Raw genomic sequence first — 26377 nt, 5'->3', positions numbered from 1 at the left:
CCAAATCACTCGGGGAGGATCGGGAGACTTCACAACCTGTTATCTGGAGTGAGAATTCTCTCCTGCCTTTTAGATAATGTGCCAGTCCAAAAGCTAGTTGTACGGATCTGAGGTTAGAAAAAATATTTGCAGTCTTTCTGTGTTGTAGCCTGTAGCATGACAAAAAGAGATGGGGTTTAATCCCGAAATCTTCTGCAGCTCGGATGTTAACAACAGTATTTATATGACCAGAGGGGGACTGGTTGGTAGCCCGCAGTATGGATGCGTGGTTTGGACAGTCCCAGTGGGAACGCTTCGTGCTCCTTGTTACTTCACAGCCTTTGTGCGTGCTCACTTAGGTGGATCCCCAAAACAGACAAAAGGGGAAAGCAGGGGATTCTGTGGGCTCTCCTGTCGGTGCGTTGCACTGATGCTGCTGATCAGAGATCTGTTCAACTGAAAGTGTTCCTTCCAAAGCAGGTGAAATGCTTCCACAGCAGATATGTGGTTGGTGGTAGGAAAAGACTGTAGTGTTTCCTCTGGGGATAACGAGTGCAGAAAAAAGAGATTGTTTGAGGTGGCATTCATTACTGATGGCGTACTGCCCATGCTTGGAAGTGGCTGGGGGTGCGGCAATTGTATATAAATAGCATCAGTAAGAGTGCAGCAAAGCCTCAGATGTGTTATTGCATAGCAAAGCCTAATATAAATAAGCAATCATTAAAAATTGCTAACATAAAACAAGGGAATAATCTTTGCTCTCTCTTGTACTCCCACCCAATTAGAATAGTTTCCTCGACGAGGCATTTGGGCTACTGAAGTGAGAGATGCTGTTCCAGTCACCAAGCTGGTTTTGTTACAAGGGACTGCTTACATGGGATCATTAGGCAGTTGGCGATGGTAGTAAATACTTTGTTTGCCTGTACAAATATGATTAACACTCTATAAAAGATTCGGAATGCTTTTTGCTTAGCCTCCTGATGACATTCAGTGAAGGAAGATGAGTCCTGTGATGTAAGACTGCTTGCTATTCGGGTGCGATTGCTGCTCCCAAGTCTGGAATCGATCAGGGGATCGATACTGAAAGTGGTAGAAACCCTTCCTACGACCATGTGAACCATTTATTGATGGGACTGTTTCAGAAAGACTTTTCATTAAAAGCTAGTTGCAGCGCACAAGTTTGATCGTTCTCCCCATCTCAATGAAGAGCTAAATGTCAGATAAGGGAGGTTTTACTGCCTCTTAATGCCTTTCACATTTTGTTAGTGGTGCTGGTGCTGCTATGCTCAGCTGTCCAACGTGGAGCTGTGTTTGCATCTTGGATGCCCAGGCTGGGATAGTTTTGTTTGTTTGTTTAATTCAGGAAGGAATATTAAGGCTGTGTGCGTTCTGTGAGCTCTTGGGGCAGTTGGGGTTAAGTTGTATGCCGGAGAGTAAAGGGGTTTTCACAGCCCAGCGTGGCAGAGGTTGGCAAAGAGAGAGGAAGGGAGAGGAAAGAATTGCATTGGAGTGATCTGAACCCATCTTTCGTTGCCCAATTTTCTTCTGTATGTGAGGCCTTAGCCTCCCCACCTCGTACTCGAGATGGTCTGTAGTTCATTGTATTCTCGTACTGAGCTTGCAGGTTCTGTTGCTTCCGTCGATTGATGCTGTAGTGTTATTATGAGGCACTAAATGATGGAAGTATCCTTAGCATTACCAATCGCATGAATGTGAAGAAGAGTGTTAATAAATACCAATGACAAGCTTTTCGCGCCTCATTCAGGTGCTGGAGTTGCATCACGAAGCTTCCTAGGTTTTAAGAGCTGGGATATTTTGTAGAAGTCCTACTGCTTCCCCAAACCTTCCTGTGCCTGCCGGAGATGGCCCGATTCCTGAGCAGGGCTTGAGCTCCTCGAGGGGAGAGATCCAGAAACCAGCCCAGGTTGGTGGAGGCACCTGGAGAATGGTGAGAAGAAGGGACTTGGTGTGGGATGGAAGATTTGTCTGTCTTTGCCAGGACTCGAGGTATTGCCAGCCCCTCGTTAGCGCAGAGCAGGTTGGAGGGAAGGGAGCCCTGTATTCCTGGCGTCCCCACTGACCTGCACCTCCAGCCCTCTGCCTGCTGTCCCAAGGCTTCCAAGCATTGCTTGTTTGTGACCCCACACGTCTGTGCTGGCACCGTGTCTTTCAATTGCCACCAGCTGCCGAGCAAGTGAGGGAACTTCAGAGATAAATGGGAGGGCAGGAAATGGGATAGTTGTACTTGTCGGGGGGAGAAGACCTGCTTGATCGTGTAGGCTATATCTTAGCAAAGAAAAACGATTTCACTTTGAAGAGGTCTCCATCAGGAAAATTAACCGTAATCACTGTGGAATGCATCAGCACAATTTGGGACCTGGGGCAAGGATGCTCTTAAAATCAGGCTTGAGATGCAGTGAGCTAAACACGTCAGTAAAAGCAGCATCCCCAGCCCTCGCTGCCATTTCAGGACCAAAACCAGGCACTGTTTTCCTGAGCTGCTTCAACTTGCAGAACTAAGTCCGGCTTCTGCCCGTGTGCATTGCGGGAGACCCTTTATTCAGACTATTTTTAATCAGATACTGGCTTATGCAGTCAAGACTCTTATTTTTTTGGAAGCTTTTGTAAAGAAGGATATCAGCTTTAGTTCCTTCTTTCCCCCAGTATTAGCAATTTTCTATTTTAGATACACAACTAATTTTGCATTTCAGCTATAGTATCTATATTCACTCTGGAGGTTTCTATAGTAACCAGCTCTGTGCTATCTGCATACCTCTGTGGATGGATTATACGTGCTACAGGAAAATATTTTTACTTCTGTTTTTCTGCAGACTGTGCCTGTTAGCACGTTTTAAAAACTTCTAGAGTAATGTGAAAGACTGTCTCTGTTGGCTTTGTACTCTTTAAAAAAAAAAACTGTTTGTTTATATTTGGTTTTTCCTTTCTGACCCCTGTCATCTTTGTATTTCAATACTTCTTAGTCTAAACCCTTCCAATGCCTCTAAGGGAGAGAAGAGCTCTACAAACGCCAAATAATCTGTATTTTTTCTAGTGCAAGAAATCTGTGGTATACCAAGGAACTGAGCTGTGGCTTCTGGGAGGCATTATTTGGTGCTCGTTATCCTCAGTTTCTCTTGTCATCTCACCAGATGGTTTGGGTAAAATTCTCTGTAGATAATCACCTTTCCAGAAATTACTCTATTTTTGAAGACCAAATTTCACCATTTGCTTCTTTTGTTTTCAGTATTTAACAGTATGTATATGGCAGCAAGAGGCCAAAACGAAACCCACAGCTCCAGATCTGGTCTTTTCCCAGGTGCTCTGAAGTGATTAAAAAGTTTTTGTATCAGTTTGCAGCTGGGAGAGAACTGGGACTCTGGAGCACATCCAGTTTTCTTCCTTTTCTGCTTCTATTTTAAAAGGTTTAACTTCATTTGATGGATTCTGATTCCAGACCTCATGCACGTATTCCTCTTTAAAACTCTATCGATTTCATTACAGTCATCCCGGGTGGATTTAGAAATGACATTTGAGGAGCAGATGAAAAAGCTTTAACACTTTCAATTTGGCAGCGATTAAGACTAGAACCTGCAAAGAGGCATTTTTTTTTTCATTGTCCTGTAGCCACCCCTTTCCCTCTTCTAACTGATGTGTTTGCTCTGCGTTTCAGTAAGTTGTCGTTAACTTGGTACGTAGCTCATAGCTTCCATTTGAGTTAGAGTTTAGGCAAGTTTCCAAATTAGATGGCTGTGACATTGATATGCACCATTTTTAAGTACGCTGTGATCACGTTTAACCTTTTTATCAGCAGTGCTGCCTTGATAGGTCATCCTCACCTGCTATGTTTCTGCAGGGTTTTGCATCCTCGGTGATGTATGACTTTGCAGTATGGGGCAGCTGAGTGTGCTACAGACGTGACTAATTAAAGTCAGGGGCAGTTGAGCACGTACTTAAATGCTTTGCCCGGTAAGGGTGCCATTGAGCATGTTTAAGTGTTTCCACGAATTTTGAGCCCGTGAATGGAAAACACCCTTTTTACATTGGGTGTTTTAACTCATAAATGTTGTGGTTCCATTCTTTTGTAACAGTAGTTGATAGATAACTGTGATTTAGAGGAGCAAGTACTTAGGAGAATACTGCTCATAAAACAGCAGGGATTAACTGAAAGACTTTTTATTCACTTTTCCATTTGCAGGGTGTCAGTATGATATTCTGTCTTTTGACATCTTCAATTGTCCCCAAATTTACTTTAGTTGTATGGGGCTGTAATTTAGTGGTAGACCTCAACCGGAGAAGAATAATGAATTTCTTAAGGCTTAAGCTCTTGAGGCTCTTTCCTCACCAGGATAACTGAAAAAACAGCTTTTTATATGTTTCCATTATTGACACTATGAAAATAAATGCCTTTCTTGAGCGATTGCTTTTCCCATAAGCTCCAAAGTTCTTTTCTGTAGAATTTCTAGGCTTGATAAAAGCACTCTTGCTATTTGTCAGGCTCACATGCAGGATGGAATATCCTAAAACACAGCTTATTTGTAGGAGAGAAATGTCTAAAAGGAAGTAAAGCAACAACATGAGCTCCGGACGTGTGTATCTTCCAACCTGTGACAACAGACTGCAGTGAGATAGGGAGCAACCAGGGTAAGAGCCCCGGGACGATGCATCATGTCTGCTTTGAAATCATTTTGAGCCCTACCCACTGCATTGCACCACTCACTAGGGGTAAGGCAGACAGCACTTGAATCAATCCATTAGGAAAAGTCCACTACAGCACTTGGGCCAGCCCCTTGGCGCTGTTATCAGCGAGGTGATCGATCGGTCGTACTGGTTGACGCCTATAGGGAATGTGGGCACGTGACTCTTGGAAGCATTTGGCCGCTGCTTGTGTATGTAACGGCCCATATTGCAATACAAAATGTTTGTATTTGAAACTTAAAAACTCATTTTTTAAGGAAAGTGAAAAGATGGGATCACAAGGCCAAACAATTAGTTTCATAAAGCTTTTAATTTTTAATCACTCTGTGCTGCTTATCTGCGAAGCTGAAGAGATTGGCATTTGGAATGCTTTGTGTTTTACTCAGTTGTGCTTTTTTAAAGCATCCTCCCATAAGTCATAGAGATATTAGTGAAAGAGTTCAAAAGTGGAATAAAACGACCTCAGAACAAAATAAAATTTTGGCTGGAGAGAATAGACTGCAGTGAGTAGATGTTGTTCTGAAAGAAAGCGTTGCATAGAGCAGCATCCATTTGTGATGTGTAATTTTTGTGGGATAATGTCTGTCTGCTGGGTGGATCTGGCATTCATTCCAGGCTGAGACCAGACGTGTCTGTCTGAGAAGCAACGCAAGTGAGAGCCCATCTGAATTAGATGAAGAAATGATTCCCTGAGTTGTTCTCCTCCACAGGAGGGATTTGCAGACTGCGGCTTGTTGTTACTTTTTAGCTTTTTTCCTTTTTTTTTTTTTAACCCTTTGGTACGAACTTTGCAATGTGCCCTACTGTTGAAATCCCAAGCTTCAACAGAGTTTTAAGATCCGTAGTCCAAATAGACTGATGACTTTTCTGCCCTTACCAAGGTGCTAAGGTGGGTGGAATATGAGGTGGAAGGTACGTGTTTGCATTCAACCACACTTTAAAAGGTTGCTTAATCCCAGTAGTGGGAAATCAGGGAAGCTTTGTGCTATGATCTAGGGGATCTGGAAACCCAGCTCTCGTTGATTGTTATTGATATAAATTATGAGACAGCTCAAGTGCTCTGGAGTGATGACAGCTGAGAATTGGCTGGTGGCTGTCCAAGTTCCTTAAGCGGTGCTGACAACCTGGGCCGTGGCTGCAAGAGCAGAAGGTAGCAAGGAGGAGGAGAAGGGAGCACGTGTGTGTGAAGAGCGGATGTGGAGGAATCTTTACCCTGGTTCAAAATGCAGCTAAATAACTTTATCCTTTTTTATTTTACGTACCACAGCTTAAGCACTGCGTTGCTTGTAGTTTAGCTGTTGATGGCACAAATGCAAGAGTCTGGTGCTTGTGGTATAAGTTGTAGAACTTTCCTACAACTATTCTGTCTCAAATCACACAAAAAAAAAAATTAGCAGAGCGGGTGCGTAGAGTTAGTAGGCTTTATTCCAGGTTTGACAAGCAGTACAAGGAGGGTCCAGTTAGGGTCACTGCACCCACTGGAAGTAAAATACAGCCTCTGTAGGTCCAGCGGATCTGAGGGGAAGGAAGAGATTTTGACCTTGTTGCTTATTACATGACAGCTTTCGTCATTTTGGTTTGAACAAGCTATGCTCTCACTGACACAAAAGCAAGAACATGACATATATGTGAGGACAAACAGGGAATTACCTCTTTCACTGGTGTCTGTAGCTATACACCTGTCTCCGAAAACAGGCTGATGCCAAGCAAGCAAAAAACCCTCAAATTCAAATTGCAAGTGAACATTGAAACTCGGGAGGGGAGGAGAGCTATGTGAGGAGAACCGTACAAATGCCCATCGTGTTGACAAAGCTGCATCTAGCCAAGTAGCTTGCTTAGGGTCATGGTTGTTTAGGGATGCTGCAAGAGAATGTAAGAAGAAAGGACAGATAATAAAGGATGCTTTTCTCAGCTGCTTCAATTTACAGTTTAAGGCCTTCATCTGCAGGGGTTGCATCCAAACTATCGTTTTTAATAAAAGCTAGGGCACTTTGCCCTCCTTTGATTTGTGTAATCCCTCGTTGAACCTGCTTATATTTTGATATCCACAAAACTGTGGCAGTGAGTTCCAAAATACAATTAAATGTTTCCTGAAAAAGTACTTGTTTTAATTGGTTTTAAACCTGCAGACCAAATGAGCGCTAGCTTTTTTAATCTTAGGAAAAATAAATTATCATTCTCTATTCCCTGTTCTCATCCCGTATTGGATTTTAGGGACTGCTGCTGTTCCAGTCTCTTCACTCCCAGGAATGTCATCCCCACTAACTAATTTCTTTCTAATTCTTTTCAAATTAATGCTAAAAGGATAGCTCAGATCATGGCCGTCTTGGATAATATTTGCACATTTTCTTCATCTCTGTGCTGCAGAGCTCTAGAGCCTAATTATACTAAGGGCAGAAATGTGCTTCAGTTCCCCATTCACTACTCCACTTAACTTTCCAAAATCAGAGGCACAAAGGGATTAACTTTTATAATATCCTCGCCTCCTAAGTTTCAGACCTCCGACTAGCAAGAGGAACACAGCATGTGCTGATGTCTAGGAGATTCTTCAGTCTAAAGGCCACAAAGTGCTGGGCTGAAGGTGCTGGCCAGAAGTGGCCACCAGCCACCACCTAGCTCTTGGTCCTCCTAACCAAGAGGGGCAGCAGCCACGAGGAGAGGTTGTTTGCATGTGCGTGTAGAGAAAGCCGCGGTGCCCACAGCAGCACGTGAGCTGCTGCTTGGGGCATGTAAGATTCATTGCATCCTGTCAACGTATATACGTATTCCATTTCCACCTGACACGTATCCAGCTACAAGGAACAGTAATTTAAGTATGCCTTACATTACAAGAACATCTGCTGGATGATGTTCCCATCGCTGCTGTTAATACTTTGATGTTGATTTTTTCATTGCGTACTCTTATTTCATAGTTAAAGGAGGGGGAGGCACATTCACCCAAGAGGAACTGCATAGCAAGTGGGATTGAGAAGGCCCTTTTTGTTTAAATTTGTGGAGGCTGGGAGAGAAACCTCTAAGTGAATTAATTACTATGACTACAAAACTACCGGTTGTACCTTACATTTGGATTCTGTTATCAGTGGATTTTTTTAATACAAAAGGAATTATTAAAAAGAGCAAGTATGATGGGTAGATCCCAATCAGATACAATATGAGAAGCCTTGATTAGATGCATTTTCTATGTAATAAAACCAATAAAAAAAACACTTAAAGACACCAACACCATTATCATGAACAATGAGGCAATTTCTACTGCAGTATTTTAAGCGTGTAGCTGTAGCTTCTGAATTATTTTGTCCAACAACACGCATATATCTGGGGCTGTTTGGGATTACTTTGTTTACAATATTGTAAGATCAATTCTAAGTGCATGCTCTGAAGTCTGAATAATTTATCTTCTAGCCCATTAGAACAATTTGGAGGATCTAATTCTGTAGGCAGCTTTTCTGCCAAGAGAGTGAGTGTGCACATGTCTGTGTCTCTGGGGGAGAGAGATGAACTGAATCTGTGCTTTTAGAATAAGCCACCAGCTTTACTGCTTGACCCTGCCTGGGAGCAATTTATGTTGAGCAGAATAAACCACTGCTTCCACAGCCAACTGCAAAGTCCAGGGCTTGCAAGGAACCCACCGGTCATGTCTTTGTACTCGGTGTGTTGCAACTGAGGCACAGACACATTGAGCAGTCTGTTCCAGATTTACACCGGGAGCTGTCCTGGAACAGACACTTCACTCAAATCTCTTAAGACTTAGGGCTATGAAACCGTCCCTTCTGGTGCCACAGTGTTTTGGCACAATAACAAAAGATTTTACAAAAAAAATGCAACACTTACTGGGAAAAAAAAATGTTAAAGGGATCTGCATTCTGGTTTAAATTTTGCTGTGAGTTGCCTTGCTCACCAGAGTGGAATATCGTGAACAATTAGGCAAATAACGTGTTAAACATTTCACATGGGATTAAAAAAATGCTGTTTTCAACAGCCTGACATCTTTGAGTTTGTTGTTGTCGTTGTTTTGTAGTCAACCTTGCACTTGCCACGTGGAGTCAATGCAGACTTGTATTTGGTTGCCAGTAGATCAGCTTCGAGCTGTAGTCTTCTTGCTAATCTTTTTGTGTTAATATTTAGTGACTATTCTAACTGTGACAGCTTGGCTGCTTGCAAAGAAGCCCCTGCGTTTCCAAGAGTAGCCCTGTTAATGGTTTTGTGTTTGTTTAATTTCACATCTCAGCAAACCCTGAAAGCTGTCAGGACTTATCATCTCATCACTCTTCTTCTGCCTGCTTGGCACAAACAGGGGGTGGGGATGGGGTAGGGGAAGAAAAAGCAGAGGAAAGGGAACGGAACATGGTAAAGAAGTAAAATTGTCCGTAACTTAACAGCTCCTTAGATATCAAGGCGAGGAAATCAAAGCAGGCAGCACAGAGTCAACCACAAGAGTTTGAGATACCTGGAATAAATAAATGTGATCCCAGCGATCCCTGGGATTGGAACTGGGAATTACGTCGCTGTTCAGTTTGTAACGGGGGGATGTGATGTTTGGGACAAGAAAATACTCTGCTCCTGTTGGTTCCTATGGATGTCTTGGTGGGTCTTAGGGTTCCCTGCAGCATTCCTTAACCAGGTGCTTGAATGTTGTTATGTTCAGTGGCCAGAAATTTGCAGGGGTGCTTCGGTCCTTGGTGGAAAAGGGGCTTTAAAGAGCAGTGTAGACAAACATTAAGGGCAGCCTTCGTTTCCCAGGACATTGTATGGCAGCTTAATGGCTTTATTCAAGGAATATAAGGGGACCTTCAAGTACTGGAAAAGGAACGGGGCTGAAGAGCTGCCATCGCCTACGAATCCCATTGTGAAATCCAGTTTGAGCCAGATGGTTTAATGCTCAACGGGTCCCTGCACTTTGCAGGTTTTGGTGAATTAACCAAAGGAAAATTGGTGTTTGAAATATTCAGCCCCGATCTGAACTAGTATAACTAGACTTGCAGTGTTTTACACGAGCCATCTCTTGGTCTTTGGGTTTAACTTGGGTATCCGCCACCTCTTCTTAGATTCTTCAGAGTTTTAGTCATTTTTTAGGGAATTCATACCAAATTTCTTCCCACTTTTTCCTTGTTAGTATCCCCTTGGGTACCCTAAAGAATTTCCTGTGGGTTACCTTCTCTAAGTATTTTCCCCCGTCCTCTCCTCTGGCTATTCTTTAATCATTTTAGACCATTGTAAAGATCACGGTCCGTAAGTGGGTGAGTGGGTGCAGGGGGAAGGTACTTCAGTGTACGTGGTCATGGCGTGGACTGTCCCCTCCCAGGTGTTTATGGAGGGCACTTTGCAAAAGGGTGAATATGGTGATGCGGGATGCCTGTATATGAAAAGGCTTCTTAATGGGATCGTTTGAGTCCGTGTGTCTTAGAGTCTGCCTTCTCCCAGTGGAGACGTGCATGATGATGCCGATGAGGTACAGTTTGACACTGTAGTTCTGGACAAAATAAACTGGTTTACAACTGGCACGAGCAGTTCTGCCTTGAGCCACAGCCACCTTTCTGGTCTCTTATGGCGGGGAAATTCAGTATCGTGCAGAGGCAACCTTAGCAATTAGTACTAAGAAATTGCTTTGGCTTTTGTGCTTCTCTTCTGTGTTTCGTTTCTGAGGCTTAGCTCTGCCCCAGGATTAGCTCTGTCTCTTTCCTCTTCTGATTCAGGATCTGCCTTACGTTCATCCACTTTATGCAGACATTTAATTGATATGCTCCTATGTCTGGCTTACTACTCTATGAACACAATTTCTTTCCTAGCCTTTAATTGATTTGGATAATAAAGTGCAATTATAAAACTCAATAAAAAATGGTTATTTTAAGGGGAGAGAAGGAAAGAAAGAAACCTAAGTGATGCTCTGCTGTGTGACTGTATAATAATGCAAAATCCCCTTTGGTTTAATTCTATTTAATTGCTCAGCTTTACTCAGATTGTTACAATTCTGCAAGCTTTCTCTCAATTATAAGCAGCAGGCTTATAAATGTTTGCATTTTTAAAAGTTCCTTGTGTATATAATAATTTTAAATTTTATGTTTTTGTGATGGTGGCTCTGCCTGTGCTGTTAATGCTCCCTTCTCCTTGCTCACATGCCTGAGGAGCCAGTACAGTACGTTAATATTGTTCCCCTTTCAAGTCTTTCCTAAAGCAGCAAAGTCCTCTTCTGAGGATTGAATTACCAAACCAGTGGCCACATTAGCAGTTAAGCATCTATTAATTTCTGTAATGTTAGAGGAGAATTCTTCCTCCTCCTCTGGCTCCTTTACGTTCTGAATGCCCAAAGGAGCCTTGACCTTGGCGAGGAATTGGGAAGAGGTGCAAGGTGTCCTGCCAGGGGATGCTGTAGCAAGATTGACTTTTAGCAAGTGCCAGGGACAGGAGACGCTGTGTTGGGATGGGAAGAGCAGGGGATCCAAACTGCTTCAGCCATTCTGGGCAGCTCTCTGAGGTACCTAACTGGGATATGGATTGTTTCAGCCCCTTTAAGATTCAGGTCGCTGGGAATTTCTCTTTTAGTGAGTGTCTGCTTTTTCACTAGAGACCTGATATTTAAAACTGTGGCTTAGAGTTAGGAAATCTGAGCCATTTTTTGAGTATATTATCTTACTGCTGAGTTTCCCCTCAGTAAAATGTTTTTCTTTCTCCTTTGTCTGCTTTCTGTACCTTAGACTGAAAGTGCTGTAGATAATGACCATTTTTTCTTAGGCATGGCTAAGAAGCGGTCATCATACCACTGCCAAATCAATATGGACTAACATCTGGGGTTACTTTGATACAATAACTAAGCTTCTTTGTTTCTCTTTATTTTTCCAGTTGGGAGGCTGTGGAATCCTTGGAGTGGGCATCTGGCTGGCTGTTACCCAAGGGAACTTTGCCACCCTCTCCTCATCTTTCCCATCCCTGTCGGCTGCCAACCTGCTGATTGTCACAGGGACTTTTGTCATGATCATTGGCTTCGTGGGCTGCATAGGTGCCATCAAAGAAAACAAGTGCCTCCTGCTGAGTGTAAGTATTAAGCCGCTATGCTTTTGCAGTGATTGCTGTCTTAAGACCCCAGTGTTATTCCAAGGCATGTTACAGCGCCCTGTATTTCAACAGAAGTTGCCCACTTGACATGGAAGGAGTGTGAATTGTGTTGGATTCAGCCTTCGGTAGCTCTCAGAAGTGGCTAGGTCATTTCTGACCATGCTTTTAACTTGTCTTCGGAGCATGAAACCTGCCAGAAGGGAAGAGCTGGAGGTTCTGTGGGTTTCCTTGAACTTTTCAGAGAAGAGGGAGAGATTTGTGAAGACTTTTTTGGCAGTGTACCCTTGAATTGTTGTTGCTTACTTAGCTTTGGTAGCTATCTACTCCTAATGTCTACTGTACTGAGACTGATGATGTGAAGTCCTGGGCAGAAAGTTCAATGTAAGCAGGAAACGTTGTGAAGGGACAGATTGTTTTTGGCTTAAATTGGAAATGAAGTCCTTTAAACTTGCAATGTTTGCTTTGTCAGTCATTAACTCTCAAAAGACTGAGATGCTGGGAAGCAAAGTTGCCAGCACGAGAAGATTGCTGTGAAATCAAAGATTAATAAGGTGCCAGCTGTCCATAAGTTAACGGAGGCTTGAGCCATATAGCTAGTGCATTTGATCAAAATGTAGTTTGATGCCACTCAGTGCTGGACTGACTTCACAGTAGCGAGGGCTTGTTGTACTTGGAGTTAGTGTTTATTTTTTGGTTGTGTTCATGTAAAGAATTGGGAGTGAGGTGGCCTTGCTGCTCCAGTCCAGTACTTCACAGTGAGGCTCACCAAATCTCAGAGTGAGGTGAAGCTAGAGTTTAGTTTGGTGAGCTGGTGAGTGCTTTGTAAAAAGGCTGTTCATCACTCTTTCACATACTCATTTTGCTCCCCTGGGAGCTAAAGAATGACTCAAGGCATGCAGTCAATACCACTGAGATTTCTGAGTTCTTGTGAGTTCCTATCTCCAGTTTGTTTGGAAGGAATATGGATAGTGGTAGTAGGATCTTCTGTTCCTGGGAGCAAAGCTTTATTACATAGGTTTTTCCTTCATTGTCCTTCTCCTGAACAGGTGGTTCTACTTGACTTGTGTTTGAAATAGTGCTAATAAGTTCAGGCTGATGCATTTGGTTTTGGCCAACTCTTGTTTTTCTAAGTAATGTAGATACCAAAATAAATGCTTGAATTAAAGAACTTGCCGAACATCAATTGAATGCTGTTCTGGGTGTGGTTGCCACATCCTCTCATTCTTTTCTCTTTTCATGGGTATTCCCAACACTGTTTTCTGCCCCCAAAATAATGAATCTCTTCCTAAAAACATCTGTGCTTGTTTTTTGTTCAACATCTTTGAGAATGCCCTCTCTACAGCTTTTTCAAGGGACTGTTTCATTGTAGCTGGGATATGATAAGATTTACTGTCTAAGTTACAAAGGGAAAGTCAGGCTTTGGCAACCCTGTGTGTACTTGACTTGGGTTGTGTTTTAACAGCCACTGTGGGATCAAGTCCTTACACTCCTTTCTATATATCCCAGGCCACCGCTTAACATCTAGTTTTATTCCTGGTAGTACCGAAGTTTGGTTTTTGAACTGAATTCCTATTTCTGTCTCCAGAAGATATTACTACAAGTGTGAAGCAGCTCATCAGTAAATTGTCTCGCCCATGTGTGATGTCAATGCCAAGTCTTCTTACACAGTGTTTGGTTTAGCTAACTTTTCTTAACTTAAAAACTATTCTTCCTAAATTTTTCTTCAATATGTAAACAGGAGCTTTGATAGTATCTGGACAGATAAACTGAAGTCTGGCCACATACATAAGCTTAAGATGGGCTGATGGAGGCTACTTGATGGTATGGGTAGTATATTCTGTTGCACTAGATAATGTATTTGATTCTCTCAATTTGCCCTCACCCCTTAGTATTTGGCTAGCCCCAGGAATAGAGCAAGTGCTAAACTTGTGGAACTGGGTTGGACAGCAGTGATACAAAGTCTGCAGGCAGTTGAAACAAATTTGTGATGGGCTTAAAACCAGTGAGAAGCTATTAACTAAGTGCCAAAATAAAAGCAAGAAGTAATAGGTAGGAAGTTGTGTCCCTTGCATGTTTTACTAGTCTTTATGCAATAGTCTGATGAACTGAGGTTTCGAATGGACAAAACCAAAATGAGATGGAATAAAACAAGCTGGAGGAGTTCACCAGGATGCTCTCATTCTGTGGCGGCAAATATTCAAGTTATCACCTACATACACAAGATCAAACATTGCTGCAGTGCGCAGAACATCTCTGTGTATCTCTGAGTGAGCAGTAGGTTTCATTGCCCTCCCTCTGTCCTCTGCTCAGTAGTGTGAGAGAAAGTCAGGGGTGTTCAATATGACTACAGACATCAATAAAGATTATTTGAATGTCATCTGATCCTTCAGATGCCCTGTACATACTGTGTTCCTGTCACCTCCTGCTCTGAAATCCTACCCTCTAAATCTCCTTAAAGACAGTTACGACTTTATAAGCTTATGGGCTATGTGGACCCACCTGATTTAACCAATTTGGGCCTCCACGTGCCGTTACCTCCTGTAGCGCACCCTGTGCAAATGATAGAATGGCAGTAGTCATAGACCTGCAAGGACTGGGAAGACAATTTTCCTGTGCAACAGGAGCATCTCTTGTTCAGCTTCCTAAAAGCAGAATAAAGAGGAGAAAGATGTGGTTACAGGTTGGGGGAAGGATGTAGTTGGGAAGATGTTTGGATGCTGCTGGTGTTGGGATAGGTGGTTTGGAAGTTGGAGGTTTTGCAAGAGGCACGGAGCAGTGTGGGGCTCCGAAAACGGACTGGGGTGAAGCAAGAGAAGAACTGCAAACACAACCCACCTGCATTGGAGGAGCAGAAGATTGGACATAGCAGGATCGGTGTGTGTTTGGTGTTACCTTATGAATAGTGCTCCGGTTTGATGATGTGTTAAGGGATCAGGTTTCCTTAAGGAGTCTGCTTGAGTGAACAGGAAATGAGCAGTATCAAGGAGACATTTCAGTCTATCTATATTTCATACGCTAGTTTGCAGAGCAGATGAGACTCTAATCCTCTACCTTTGTGTTCTCTGGCATTCCCATTAGGTTGTCACTGCAAACCTGTAAACTCTTTGGTATTGGGCTGCTGTGATGTTAGGTATAAATGATGATAATTGCTTACCTCCCAAATTTGCCAACAGTTTTGAAAGGAAGGAGGACAAATGAAGTGTTCTGAGTAGCAGGGGACAGATGGAGAAAGGAGGTCAAAAACAAATAAAGTTTAATATGTAAATGAGATTTTTGAAGAGCTGGGTGTAATAGCAAGGAATGAACCACATTAACCCTGTGAATTAAGTGTTTAGATAGTACAGCTGTGAAGCTTTAGGCTGGCTTGAAAGGACTTATCTGGTGTCCACCAAGTAGGAAGCTGGCAGATATTCTTTGTTCAGTGATATTGTATAGCCAGGACAATGCCTCATTAATCTTTCAAGCAATAGGCCCATTCCTATCTCTCTGCATTCAGAGGAATCAAATAATATGAAAATCTAAAATGGAGCATGAAGGAAGAATGAAAAGGAAACCTCAACCATCCTATGCGTTCTGCAGAAATACGCAGATGAGGCGAATTGCGCAGCTGTCCTTCTAAGATCTCACTGAACAAAGAATAGGTATTTACAATGATTCTTATTTGCTCCAGATCCAGCGTGAAGGAAGATAAACTCTTCCATCATTGAATTTCCCTAGGGAAATCAGAGCAACTAGCATTTCTTGAAGTAAGTATACAACCTGGTGTGTATAATCTTGCATCTGAATGCAGATGCAAGTTGATGAGGGAAGCAGGCGAACAATGCTTTCTTGCTTCAGTAAGATTCCTTTGACATTTCTGCTATTCTGGTTGCTCAAGATCATACAATAGAAGTGTCTGTGCTTCAGATTCTGCTGTAATTAGAAAATGGCAGCTTTGTTCTGATGGGTTGGGTCACTGTCCTGAACAGATGGCAGGTAATAACCTAAGAGTCTGACTTGGGAAAGTTAGGTTATTGACTTCACTGATCTTTTTCATAAGAAATGAACATACCCTACAGGGTCATCTAGCTGTACTGCAAATCTCTAGATGTTACCTTGAAACAAAATCAGGAATCTGTTTTTATTTCCTTCCCTTTTGCAAATGTCTTGTAGTTCCAATATCCAGCAGAGCCCTCAGCCTTTACCCTTATCTTTGGGAATTTTGGCAAGGACTTGCAGCCTGTGTGCTTGGAACCCCATTGCAATGCTCATGCTTCTCAGCTGGGCGCAGGTGCTTGCAGAGGGAGACAGCACCAGCTTGCTGCGCTACTCGTGCGTGCTCGGTTATGATGACTCGATCATAGTACTGACATCCCCTTTAGGCATCCCCTGTATGTACATGTGCCCATGCCATTGCTCTGTGATAGACAAACTCATGCCTCGTTAAGCCCTTTCTTCTCTTTCGTGCTCCTTAAGTGTCTGTGTTAAGATTGTCCATTAGGTTAATTGCTTAAGATCTGTATTTGAGGACCTAAATTGCCTGAGTTCTGTCTTTTGTATATGTTTAGTCCTGTCTTTCGTAAGTGATCTGTATTGGTATGCATGCACTGTCAGAAGTCATTATTCCATGGATAGCCCAGGTTAAAAAATCCTAACTCTCACTGTTAAATCACGATAGATTACATTATTTATTACCTGCTTTACAGTATCCCCTGCAGGTAGCCCATGAGATCAGGACACTTGTGCATGCATTCTGTATAAACTCCTGTACAGAAGCGGTCCCTGCCCAGTAGACCTTACCAGCTAAATAGATAAGACAAATGAAAAGTATTATTACCCTCATTAGACAGATGGGGAGCTGCAGCATAGTGAAACTAAGTGTCTTGCATAGGTTGCACTGGGAGATCGTGGGAGAGCCATGAAGCAAACCCAGATTGTCCAAAGCCCAGGAAATCATGTCTGTTTGGTTGTGAGAGCACACACGTATGAATACCACATTTGAAGACACTTGAGTCTTAAACAATATCCTTGTTCTGGAAGGAGGCATGATTTGTAGGCAGTTCTTTATTTTGTCCTCTCATTTTGTGCCATGTTGTTTTTCCCCCAGGATTTGGCACAGAGCATGTGTTCTTTTGTTCCTGGTTGGTATGTGCAAAGTGGCCAATAAGTCTGTCAAGAGGTAGAGGATGAGTCTGCCCCAAAGGCCTTGAGCTGATGTAGGTGATTCTTCACCACGCATTGTTTGGAGTGTGTTAGAAAGGGAAACGGGTTTGAGGCAGACAAAATGCGGACTCCTCTCTCTCTGCCTTCTTGTGAAGCACCAAGGCTGGGCACATCCCATCAAATCCCGGCTTAGATAAGCAAGAAGATGGCTTAGATATGCCTTGTTCCCCCTCATTTGTGAATAAGCTTGAGGCCCCCCGCCCCAGAAAAACTGAAGGAATGATTATTTTCTTTCCCTTTCTCACTGATCATTAACAGACAGATCTACGTGCTGAGCTTCACTGAAACGAGAACCTCATGTTAATAAGTGAGGAGTTCATCGCAGTTGCTCGTGTGAATAAGATCAGAATTAAACCTTGGTATTAGGTGGGGACTGGCTGTGGAACAAGCTGATAGCGTGTATCTGAATGAATATCCAGACATCAAAAGGCTTTTATTTATGGAATAGTCCAAGGGGAAAATGAGTGCCCGTGATGTTTTCTGCTGTGCTGCTGGGAGTTTTCTGAACTTCAGCCAGCTCATCTGTAAGTGAAATAGCAATAAAGAAAATGAGGAAAAAGTTAATGAGTGGGAAGAAAAGGAGAATAAAAACCCTACTGTTTTCAATAGTGTCACTGGATCTAATCAGAGAGCTGACAGCTGAAACTCTAGTGGTGACAGGGAATTTATTTCAAAGCAACTAAATGGGAAAGAAATAGCCCGTGAATTACTTCATCTCAGTAATTTTATGCTATAGGCCAAACAGTAGCTTCTCACTCCAGCTCAGCGCATCAGCTTGTGTTAGTTTAGGGATCTGAGTAGCAAAATCAGGGAAGCTGTGGCTACAGCCACAGCAGCAAGTGTCACAAAAATGGGGAAAATACAAGGACACACAGGTCTGTGAGCACACAACCAGCCTGAGAGACTCATACATCGTGTTTAGTAGTGCTGTGTTGCATGTGACAGTGCTAACTTGCTGCCTCTGTAAGTACTGAGGACCAAGCCTCCTTCGTTTGGTTGCTTTTTCTTTATTATTAAGTTTTTAATCACTTTTGCTTTGCTGATACTGAAACTGGGGAGTGGATGAGAGCAGGCAGTCCTCCTCTCTTCCTTTGGTTCTGGTCGTAGCTAATCAGAAACCTGGGAACAGAGGAGAAGAAGGAAAGGATAAAGCTGGTTTCCTTTCCTTCTGTTTTTAGACTTCAGCCTAGGCTTATCTCATAAGGTTGTACTTGTCTAACAGAGGCTGATGCAACTAGTGCCCGCTAAGTTTCAAATATCCCTATTTATCTTTCGCGTTGCCAAGATGCTGCTTCATGGCAGACGAAGAGTGTCACAGAGCCCTGTGCAGGAGTCAGTGGAGCTAGACCAGTTTACATCAGGTGAAGGCTTGATCTGTTTGGGTGAATAACTCTCAGTGTTGGAGTTCCTAACTCCTGGCTGATTAACCTGTTAGAGTAGTTTTTAGCTGTGTATGAACAACGTCAACTTCTCTAACAGTCTCTGCACGCTCGGGATCTCCTATCGCTTAGGAAGCTCCCCTCACCCTGTCTCTCGTCCCGGCATTGAACCAACTCTGATGTTTATTGAAAAGAATCCTGGATCAGAGCTGTTTCAGAGCAGGAACCACAAACCAGGCCTCATCTTGCCCTGCTGCTGTCTTAAGGATTTGAGGCACCTGACAGCTACCTTGCTACACACCAGATTGCCAGGACAGTTATGCAACCCAATGGACCTCGCAGAGAGCAGAGCATGAGACCATGTCATAGTCAGCTCCCTGGAAATTACTTTCAAGGAAATGTGTTTTCTGCCAAAGCTTGCATTCTCTGTACAGGCAAAACCATGTGCTAATTGACTTCTGATTTTTATGGGATTTTGCTCAGACCTATGGTCACCTGCAAGAGCTGGTAGGCAAGAGAACACTCCCATTTCAGCATCAAAGGGCAGGTAATCTTCATGTTCTTCGCCAGCTCAGACATTTGTGGCAATTTTGAGCATGACATTTGCTTTTTTTTCTTTTTTTTTCTTTTCCTAATAATACAATCATCTCCTCAGATAGAAAGCCATAGGTTTAACAAAGCAGCAGGTGGTCTTACTCTTCCAATCATTTGCTGTTTTAGCTACCATAAAACTGCTTCGTAAATTAGAGAGCAGTGCTGGCATTTCTCTTTAAAGATTTGAATTACCTGAACTTCAGACCAATCTAGCTCTAGAGGTGAAGAAATGGAGGCTAGTTTGTGCAAGTCAGTGATGCCTACACAAGGTGTAGGAAGAGCTTCTTTGATGCTATAGACATGTTGGTGCCCCAGGAGGAGCACATAATGAGCTAAAAGGTAGAATCAGGTAAAAACAACCTGATTTGCTGTTGTGTTTTTATTAAGCTGCTGCAAGACTGACTCATACAGATCTGATGCAGCAGCGTAGCGTGTGTAGGATATGTCTGTGTAGTACGTTTGGGAACAGTAAGCTGGGCAGAAAACCAACGGTATAATTTAAATACAAATAAATTACTCTGACTTGTCCTTTTTCGTCTCCTTGGCCATCTGCTTCTCACCATTTCCTTCACTTGCACGTGCAGTGCCGTTGAGACTGCTAGAAATAAGAGAAATCTATTCTTATAATTAGCAGGAGAGGTCCCGAGGTCCCCTTGCAAGGTTAGCTCAAGGTTTGCAAATGCAACTGCAGAATTTGCAGTTGCAGAACTGCAGCCAATGTGACGCCCATCTATAAGAAGGGCCGGAGGGCAGACCCGGGGAACTATAGGCCTGTCAGTTTGACCTCAGTGCCGGGGAAGCTCATGGAGCAGATTATCTTGAGGGTCATCACGCGGCACTTGCAGGGCAAGCAGGCGATCAGGCCCAGTCAGCATGGGTTTATGAAAGGCAGGTCCTGCTTGACGAACCTGATCTCCTTCTATGACCAAGTGACGCGCTTGGTGGATGAGGGAAAGGCTGTGGACGTGGTCTACCTTGACCTCAGTAAGGCTTTTGACACCATTCCCCACAACATTCTCCTCAAGAAACTGGCTGCTCGGGGCTTGGACTGGCGTACGCTTCGCTGGGTTAGAAACTGGCTGGATGGCCGGGCCCAGAGAGTTGTGGTGAATGGAGTCAAATCTGGTTGGAGGCCGGTCACTAGTGGAGTCCCCCAGGGCTCGGTACTGGGGCCGGTCCTCTTTAATATCTTTATTGATGATCTGGATGAGGGCGTCCAGTGCACCCTCAGTAAGTTTGCAGATGACACCAAGCTAAGTGCGTGTGTCGATCTGCTCGAGGTCAGGAAGGCTCTGCAGGAGGATCTGGATAGGCTGGAGCGATGGGCTGAGGTCAACTGCATGAAGTTCAACAAGGCCAAGTGCCGGGTCCTGCACCTGGGCTGCAACAACCCCAAGCAGAGCTACAGGCTGGGAGATGAGTGGCTGGAAAGCTGCCTGGCCGAGAAGGACCTGGGAGTATTGGTGGATAGTCGGCTGAATATGAGCCAGCAGTGTGCTCAGGTGGCCAAGAAGGCCAACGGCATCCTGGCCTGTATAAGAAGCAGTGTGGCCAGCAGGTCGAGGGAAGTGATTGTGCCCCTGTACTCGGCTCTGGTGAGGCCGCACCTCGAGTACTGTGTTCAGTTTTGGGCCCCTCGCTACAGGAAGGACATGGACGTGCTCGAGCGAGTCCAGAGAAGGGCGACCAAGCTTGTGAGGGGTCTGGAGAACAAGTCTTACGAGGAGCGGCTGAGGGAGCTGGGCTTGTTCAGCCTGGAGAAGAGGAGGCTCAGGGGCGACCTCATCGCTCTCTACAGTTACCTGAAAGGAGGCTGTAGAGAGGTGGGGGTTGGTCTATTCTCCCACGTGCCTAGTGACAGGACGAGGGGGAATGGGCTAAAGTTGCGACAGGGGAGTTTTAGGTTGGATGTTAGGAAGTACTTCTTTACCGAAAGGGTTATTAAGCATTGGAACGGGCTGCCCAGGGAGGTGGTGGAGTCACCATCCCTGGAGGTCTTTAAAAGACGTTTAGATGTAGAGCTTAGGGATATGGTTTAGTGGAGTACTTAGTGTTAGGTCGGAGGTTGGACTCGATGATCTTGAGGTCTCTTCCAACCTAGAGAAATCTGTGAATCTGTGAATTTCAGTCGTTGTTTCCCCTTTAGGTCATCATAAGTCAGCTGAGCAGCATGCTCAGGTCACTTGCCCTGCTCGTATCAGGGGAACCCCTGTTGGTGTGCCCAGCAGTTGGGGTCAGCCAGATGTTCAGCGTGACCAGGGCTGCGAAGCCAGCCCTGCTGACCTGCTCACTCACCAGGCAGAGTGTGCGGGACCAGGCAGTGCTGCTCCCCAATTCTTCTCAGGGCACTGAGCTGCCCAAACGCTGTTGGTGCTGGAACTCCGGATGGCGAGATGTATCCTGGGGATGGTAGATTTGGGGAGAAAGAACGTTTCCGTTATTTGTATTTGCCATTTCCATTTGGAGTAATCTGTGGTCCTGTTAGGTGGGCTTCTACCCACCTGCTCTCGTGATGTGACCGTGAAACCTGGCTAATACTTGATGGTGGTTGATTTTTGAGTCTTTTTTTGGAAAAAATGGAAAATGCCTAGAAATTCCACCAAATGCCAGTTACAGTCCAGTGGTACATGGCTTGGGAATGGGCAGCCTCTCGTCTCTCACAAAGGCAGTAAGACTGGATGATTCCAACTGAAAGCAGTGATGAGACAAAAATGAAATGCTGTTAGTCTGCATTAAAACAGCATATGTTGTATATCGTCCCAGAAATAATTACTCCAGCTTCCTTTTGAGCCTTAATGGTCACTAGAAATATCTGCACATTCATAAAGAATATGGTCCAAACATAAACAGAGCTATACAATATATTCAGCAGGCATAAGGCATGCAAAACTTTGTCACAATCACAATGGATTAACTGTTAAGGCTTTTAGAGTATAATAGCTGATGAGCCAAATTTAGTTACATGTCATTTTCATAATGGAGTTTCTGTTCATAAGTTTGCTGTTACACATTACTGCCTTTTTACGGTTTATGAGCAAATTTAGCATTTTTTATGCTGCAAAAAAATGATCATGGGGCTAAAGAGTTTTACTTCCAAGGAGGTATTAAAAGCTAAATATGCACAGCATGGCTGAGATGAGGCTCGGGACATCCATAAATGTTCAAGGATTTTTTATACTGTGGGCAGAAAGGAAGTACTCAGGGCACTACAAGAGGTGGTAAGTAGGAGCCATGGTATAGAACTAACAAAAGAAGAATTCAGACTGAGCATTGGCAAAACCTTTGGTGCTGAGATGTAGAATCTACTGTGGTGGAAATTGATGGAAGTAAGTTGCCCTTTCTCTTCTGTTGTGAAGTTCATATAGCAGATCAATACGGTGGGATTTTGTTGACTGTAATCCCAGTTGCTGTTACAGTCTTGTCACTGTCCTGTCATTTCTCATTCCTTGCCCTGACTTTTTTTGAACAAGTCTTCCAAGCCACAGGAGAAGTCATCTCTAAGATGCCAATGCAATTCACGCTTTTTCCTCTGTTCTCCACTCCTTTCTCAGTTTCTTGGGGAAAAAAAGAATCAAAGATAAAAAAAAATCTAAGTGAGACATTTGTTAACATATCAGATCAAGATGCCCTTTGGTAATAATGTTAAATCAAACTTCTTGTGAGCACGAGTGATATATCAAATACCTGTGCTTTCAAAAGTGGAAAAATCTCATTCTTTTCTTTTTTGAGTGCTGATAAAAACTGTACCGCATCAGTTTTGTGCTGTCGAAGTCATGTACCATCACGTAATAAAAAAGCTATTCTAGAAAACTTTTAAAAATGTTTAGGGATGATTTTTTTATTGCTGTGCTAAGAAAGCCAACATTGTCAAGCTTTGGTACCTACAGGCTGGTACAGGACCTGTACAGGGATTAGCGTTCTTCAGGAGAGCCCTGCTTTAATAATTTGAAAATCCAGTGCAAGTATTCCCACTAACTTCCTCTAGGTGGCTTGTTTTTTTCCAAATTGTGGACTATGTACAACTTCCAGTAAATTTGGCAATAATTTTTAGCATTCAGGGCCCCTGACTGTTATACCTTTTGGTTCTCAACTTAATGCAGCTAAATTTGTGTGTATTTAATTTGGTTAGGCGATTGGATGCTACACTTCTGCAGGGAAGACAGGAGGTTTTGGCAATGCCATCTGTAATAATGCAGCAGGTTCCCTTGGTCTAGTAGATGTTTTTTCAATCTAGAGAGTGTAATCTATGATAAGAGAACAGAAATTTTACAAAGCATATTAAATTCAAGGCAAGTTCTTCATTTTCAAGCAGCTTGGTAAAGTGTGGCTGCTGTAAAATCCATGAAGTTCTTTTGGCTTTAATGGAGCTCTGTGAGTTCGTAGATAAAGGTTTGACTTTGTTTATTTAGTCAAAAACAGAGATCCTGTTTACAGCTTCAATATTAACGATAGGATGCTGTCCCTGCAGAGAAGGTTACCTGCAGAATGCAATGTAATTTTTGGTAGTGTTTCTGTTTGTATCAAAATAAAATCTAAAAACCAATTAAGGAAATCCAACAACTTTAGTTTTGACAGATTACATCGGCCCAAAGCACAGTAATACAATCTGATAATCTTCCTTCTACCTCAAAAATCGAGGGCCCTCTCCTTTTGATCAGAACAGCAGAGATCTTTCAAATGGGCAGAGCGCCTGTGCTTTAATATCTGCCTTTGTTTTAAGTGCAGATAAAAAGATAAATATAACAGTTGGGCAGCTGTGGGCTGTTTGAAGGTCATCGCCAACCTTTGTGATGCCAGAGACTCTGTCTTTTAGCTGCCAGAGCTGGGCTCGTCTTACAGAGCAAACTTAGACCCGTGCGTGCTAGGACCGGGCAGACAAAAGCTCTCCCAGGCTATGAAGGTGGAGTTCTCTTGGAAGACCCAACAATTTGAGTCTGATATGAATGCAATCTGCTTTCTTCTACCTGAGGTGCTTTTAATTAGGAAGTTAAATGTAATACTGAAATTCAAGTTGATCATTGAGGACTTGGTAATTGAGCCTAATTAAAAAGCAAAATACTTGATTGTATTGAACTTGCAGTTGATGTAACAGAGGAAAGATTGCCTATAAATATATACATATGTTTTTTCTCTTTATCTGGGAACTGCTGCAGGCCATCACCGCGTAGCTTGCTGGAGATTAACAGCATGGGCAGTGCATAAGGGGACACGGCACAAGCTGACTGCTTAAGTATTTGTCAAGTTTCTTAGCTAGGCTGTGCTAACGTGTAGGCTGTTTGATCTCAGCAAATTATTTGCTAAGCCATGAATCTTAAAACTGTTTTGGAACATGTCACTATTCCAGAGAGACTGCTGGCTTTTGGGTTTCCCTACTCCTTTCTTGCTGTTTGTCAAAGAGGATCCGATTAGTACTTTGCAGAACTTCAGTCTCTTGACACTAGCTAAGTGGGAAGAGGGTCTGGCACCCTGTGCTCTTATTGTCTCCTTGTGTAACAGATTCCCATCACACTAAGAGCATTGCTTTAGGTATTGGGCTAAACACAGCATTCTCAGTTTCACCATCAGTTGTGATGGTTTTATCTCATAGCAAAATGTTCGGAGACTAACAAGGTAATGGCAGGTTGGTTTTCTTTGTACTTGGTCACTTTTTTGGGGGGGTGAGGGCATGAGAAGATCAGCTACCTCTAACATGGAGAGATGGGCAATCAGAGCAACGTGATAGAGCTATTAAGATTTGGGAAGGAGAGGCAGTGGGGAAACAAAAGACCCAATCCTATGCATTAGTGTGTGATACTTGGTCATCATACAGAGAGGCAAGTGTCCGTAACACCTGGGAAACTAGAGCATCTCGTTTGCTGGGAAGAAAATACAGTTAATAGTTCCCTATTCCTTTGTGAACTGCAGTGGAGACATGATTTAAACGATGTACAATGTACACAAGAGAGTCAAGAACTATTCCCTGATGTTGAGAGGCTTTGTTTGGTGCTGGATGAGGGGAATAGGAACTAGTGGGTCAACTGTCTAGTACAGCTCTGCTGGGGATTGAGTTACAAAGCAGGATCTCCTTTACTACACTTTTCTCTCTATGATATCAGGAGGGCAATGATCAGCTTTGCAGAAAGCACCACAGCAATTGCATTTTCTACTCCTTTAATGGGAGCCTGTAAGAAGGTCATGGGCTTTGTAGATTATAAAGGTCAGTGCTGCGAAAATACCCGTAGTTTTCTGTGGGGTTGAAAATTAGCAGTAGTAGCTGGACAGAAAGGCATCACCTTACCTCCCTTCTTATCAAAACTCCTCTGGAGCTGTTTCAGGTGTAATTTATGAATAGTTGTACGGTAGGTACCTCTCCAGTGTGCCTGTGCTAGGCTGCATCCCACCATTTGACAAATAAGGTGGGAAAGCATCTCTGTACAAGGTCAGATTAATCCTTTTTGTGGAGTTTTACATGAATACTTTGCTTTGGGATTGTTGTTTCTCCATGCATAAATCTTTATATCAGCAGCCTGCAGCCCCAGCGAACCACAGCAAAATTTGTTTTTATTGTTCTCTGTATTTATCACCACAGTGCGAGAACTCATTTAAAAAGGAACTGTGAGAGTTTCCAGTAGGCGTGGTGGGGTTTTGGGTGCTGTGAGCCTTCAGTGATTTTATGTTTTCCCCTTTTAAATTTGGATGGGATGTGCCAAGCTACCTCTGGCCCCGGCTTGGACATCATTCCCTTTGGGATGATACCAAGGGTGGAACTGAACGTGAACTTTTGAGGGAATGTGCTGGGGAAACAGAGGGACAGGTTCTGCATGTGGCCATGCACACACTTGGGTCCATCAGGTCAGAAGATAGGATGAAGCGTGCAGGCTATTCTTTGCAGCCAGGTCAAAAAGCCTAGATTTTTTACTTTCTGATGTATGGGTTTGGGTTCAGGCCGGGTTCTTCTTCAGAGGGAGATGATAAATGTGCTGACATGTAAGTGCTGTAGCTTTCAACAGATGATGAATTTTAAGCCTCTGCCTTGAGGCTGACCTCACCTAATTTACCTTTGCAATAAAAGACATAGTGAATATCGCTACTGTCTGTGCACGGTGGGATTACTAATGCATGGTATCTGTTATATAACAGCATACTTTTTGTCAATGAATGCATATAATGAGATAGATAAAACCAGAGGTTTTATTTAAAAGCAGAAATATTTTTCAGTGGAGGAAAAACATAATCCTACTTATCTACGTTTTGACTTTCTGAACAATGTTAATTTTAGTTCATTGTATGACTTCCAAAATCTGCAGTGCATGAAACCGAAATCCTGCCAACAGTGGCTTTTGCACACAGCTTTCCAGAGAAAAGCTGGTCCAAGTGGTGAATAGGAAAGGAAAGCTCTGGAGAAACCTCTGAGCCTGCAGAGAGAAGGGCTTAGCCATGGTACCTAACCATCAGTAGCAGAGATTTTGTTCTGAGAGTTCCTAAATTTTGAGTTCCTG

At 43.3% G+C, this 26377-nt stretch overlaps 1 protein-coding gene across 10 annotated transcripts in view; it reads left to right on the top strand.

Annotated features, from left to right (window-relative positions):
• TSPAN4 (tetraspanin 4) overlaps positions 1-26377 on the top strand; it is a 411936-nt gene that overhangs the window by 330853 nt on the left and 54706 nt on the right. For all 10 annotated transcript variants that reach the window (XM_083839587.1, XM_083839582.1, XM_083839586.1 and 7 more), the window contains one exon: positions 11512-11703. In XM_083839587.1, coding sequence (XP_083695713.1) covers positions 11641-11703 — 63 coding nt within the window. In that variant the 5' untranslated portion in view covers positions 11512-11640. The remainder of the gene's footprint in view (positions 1-11511; positions 11704-26377) is intronic.

The sequence above is a fragment of the Anser anser genome (assembly GCF_964211835.1).
Source record: "Anser anser genome assembly, chromosome: 5".
Lineage (NCBI taxonomy): Eukaryota > Metazoa > Chordata > Aves > Anseriformes > Anatidae > Anser > Anser anser.
Note: the sequence above shows the minus strand (reverse complement) of the source record. Positions and strands in the feature narration are given on the sequence as shown.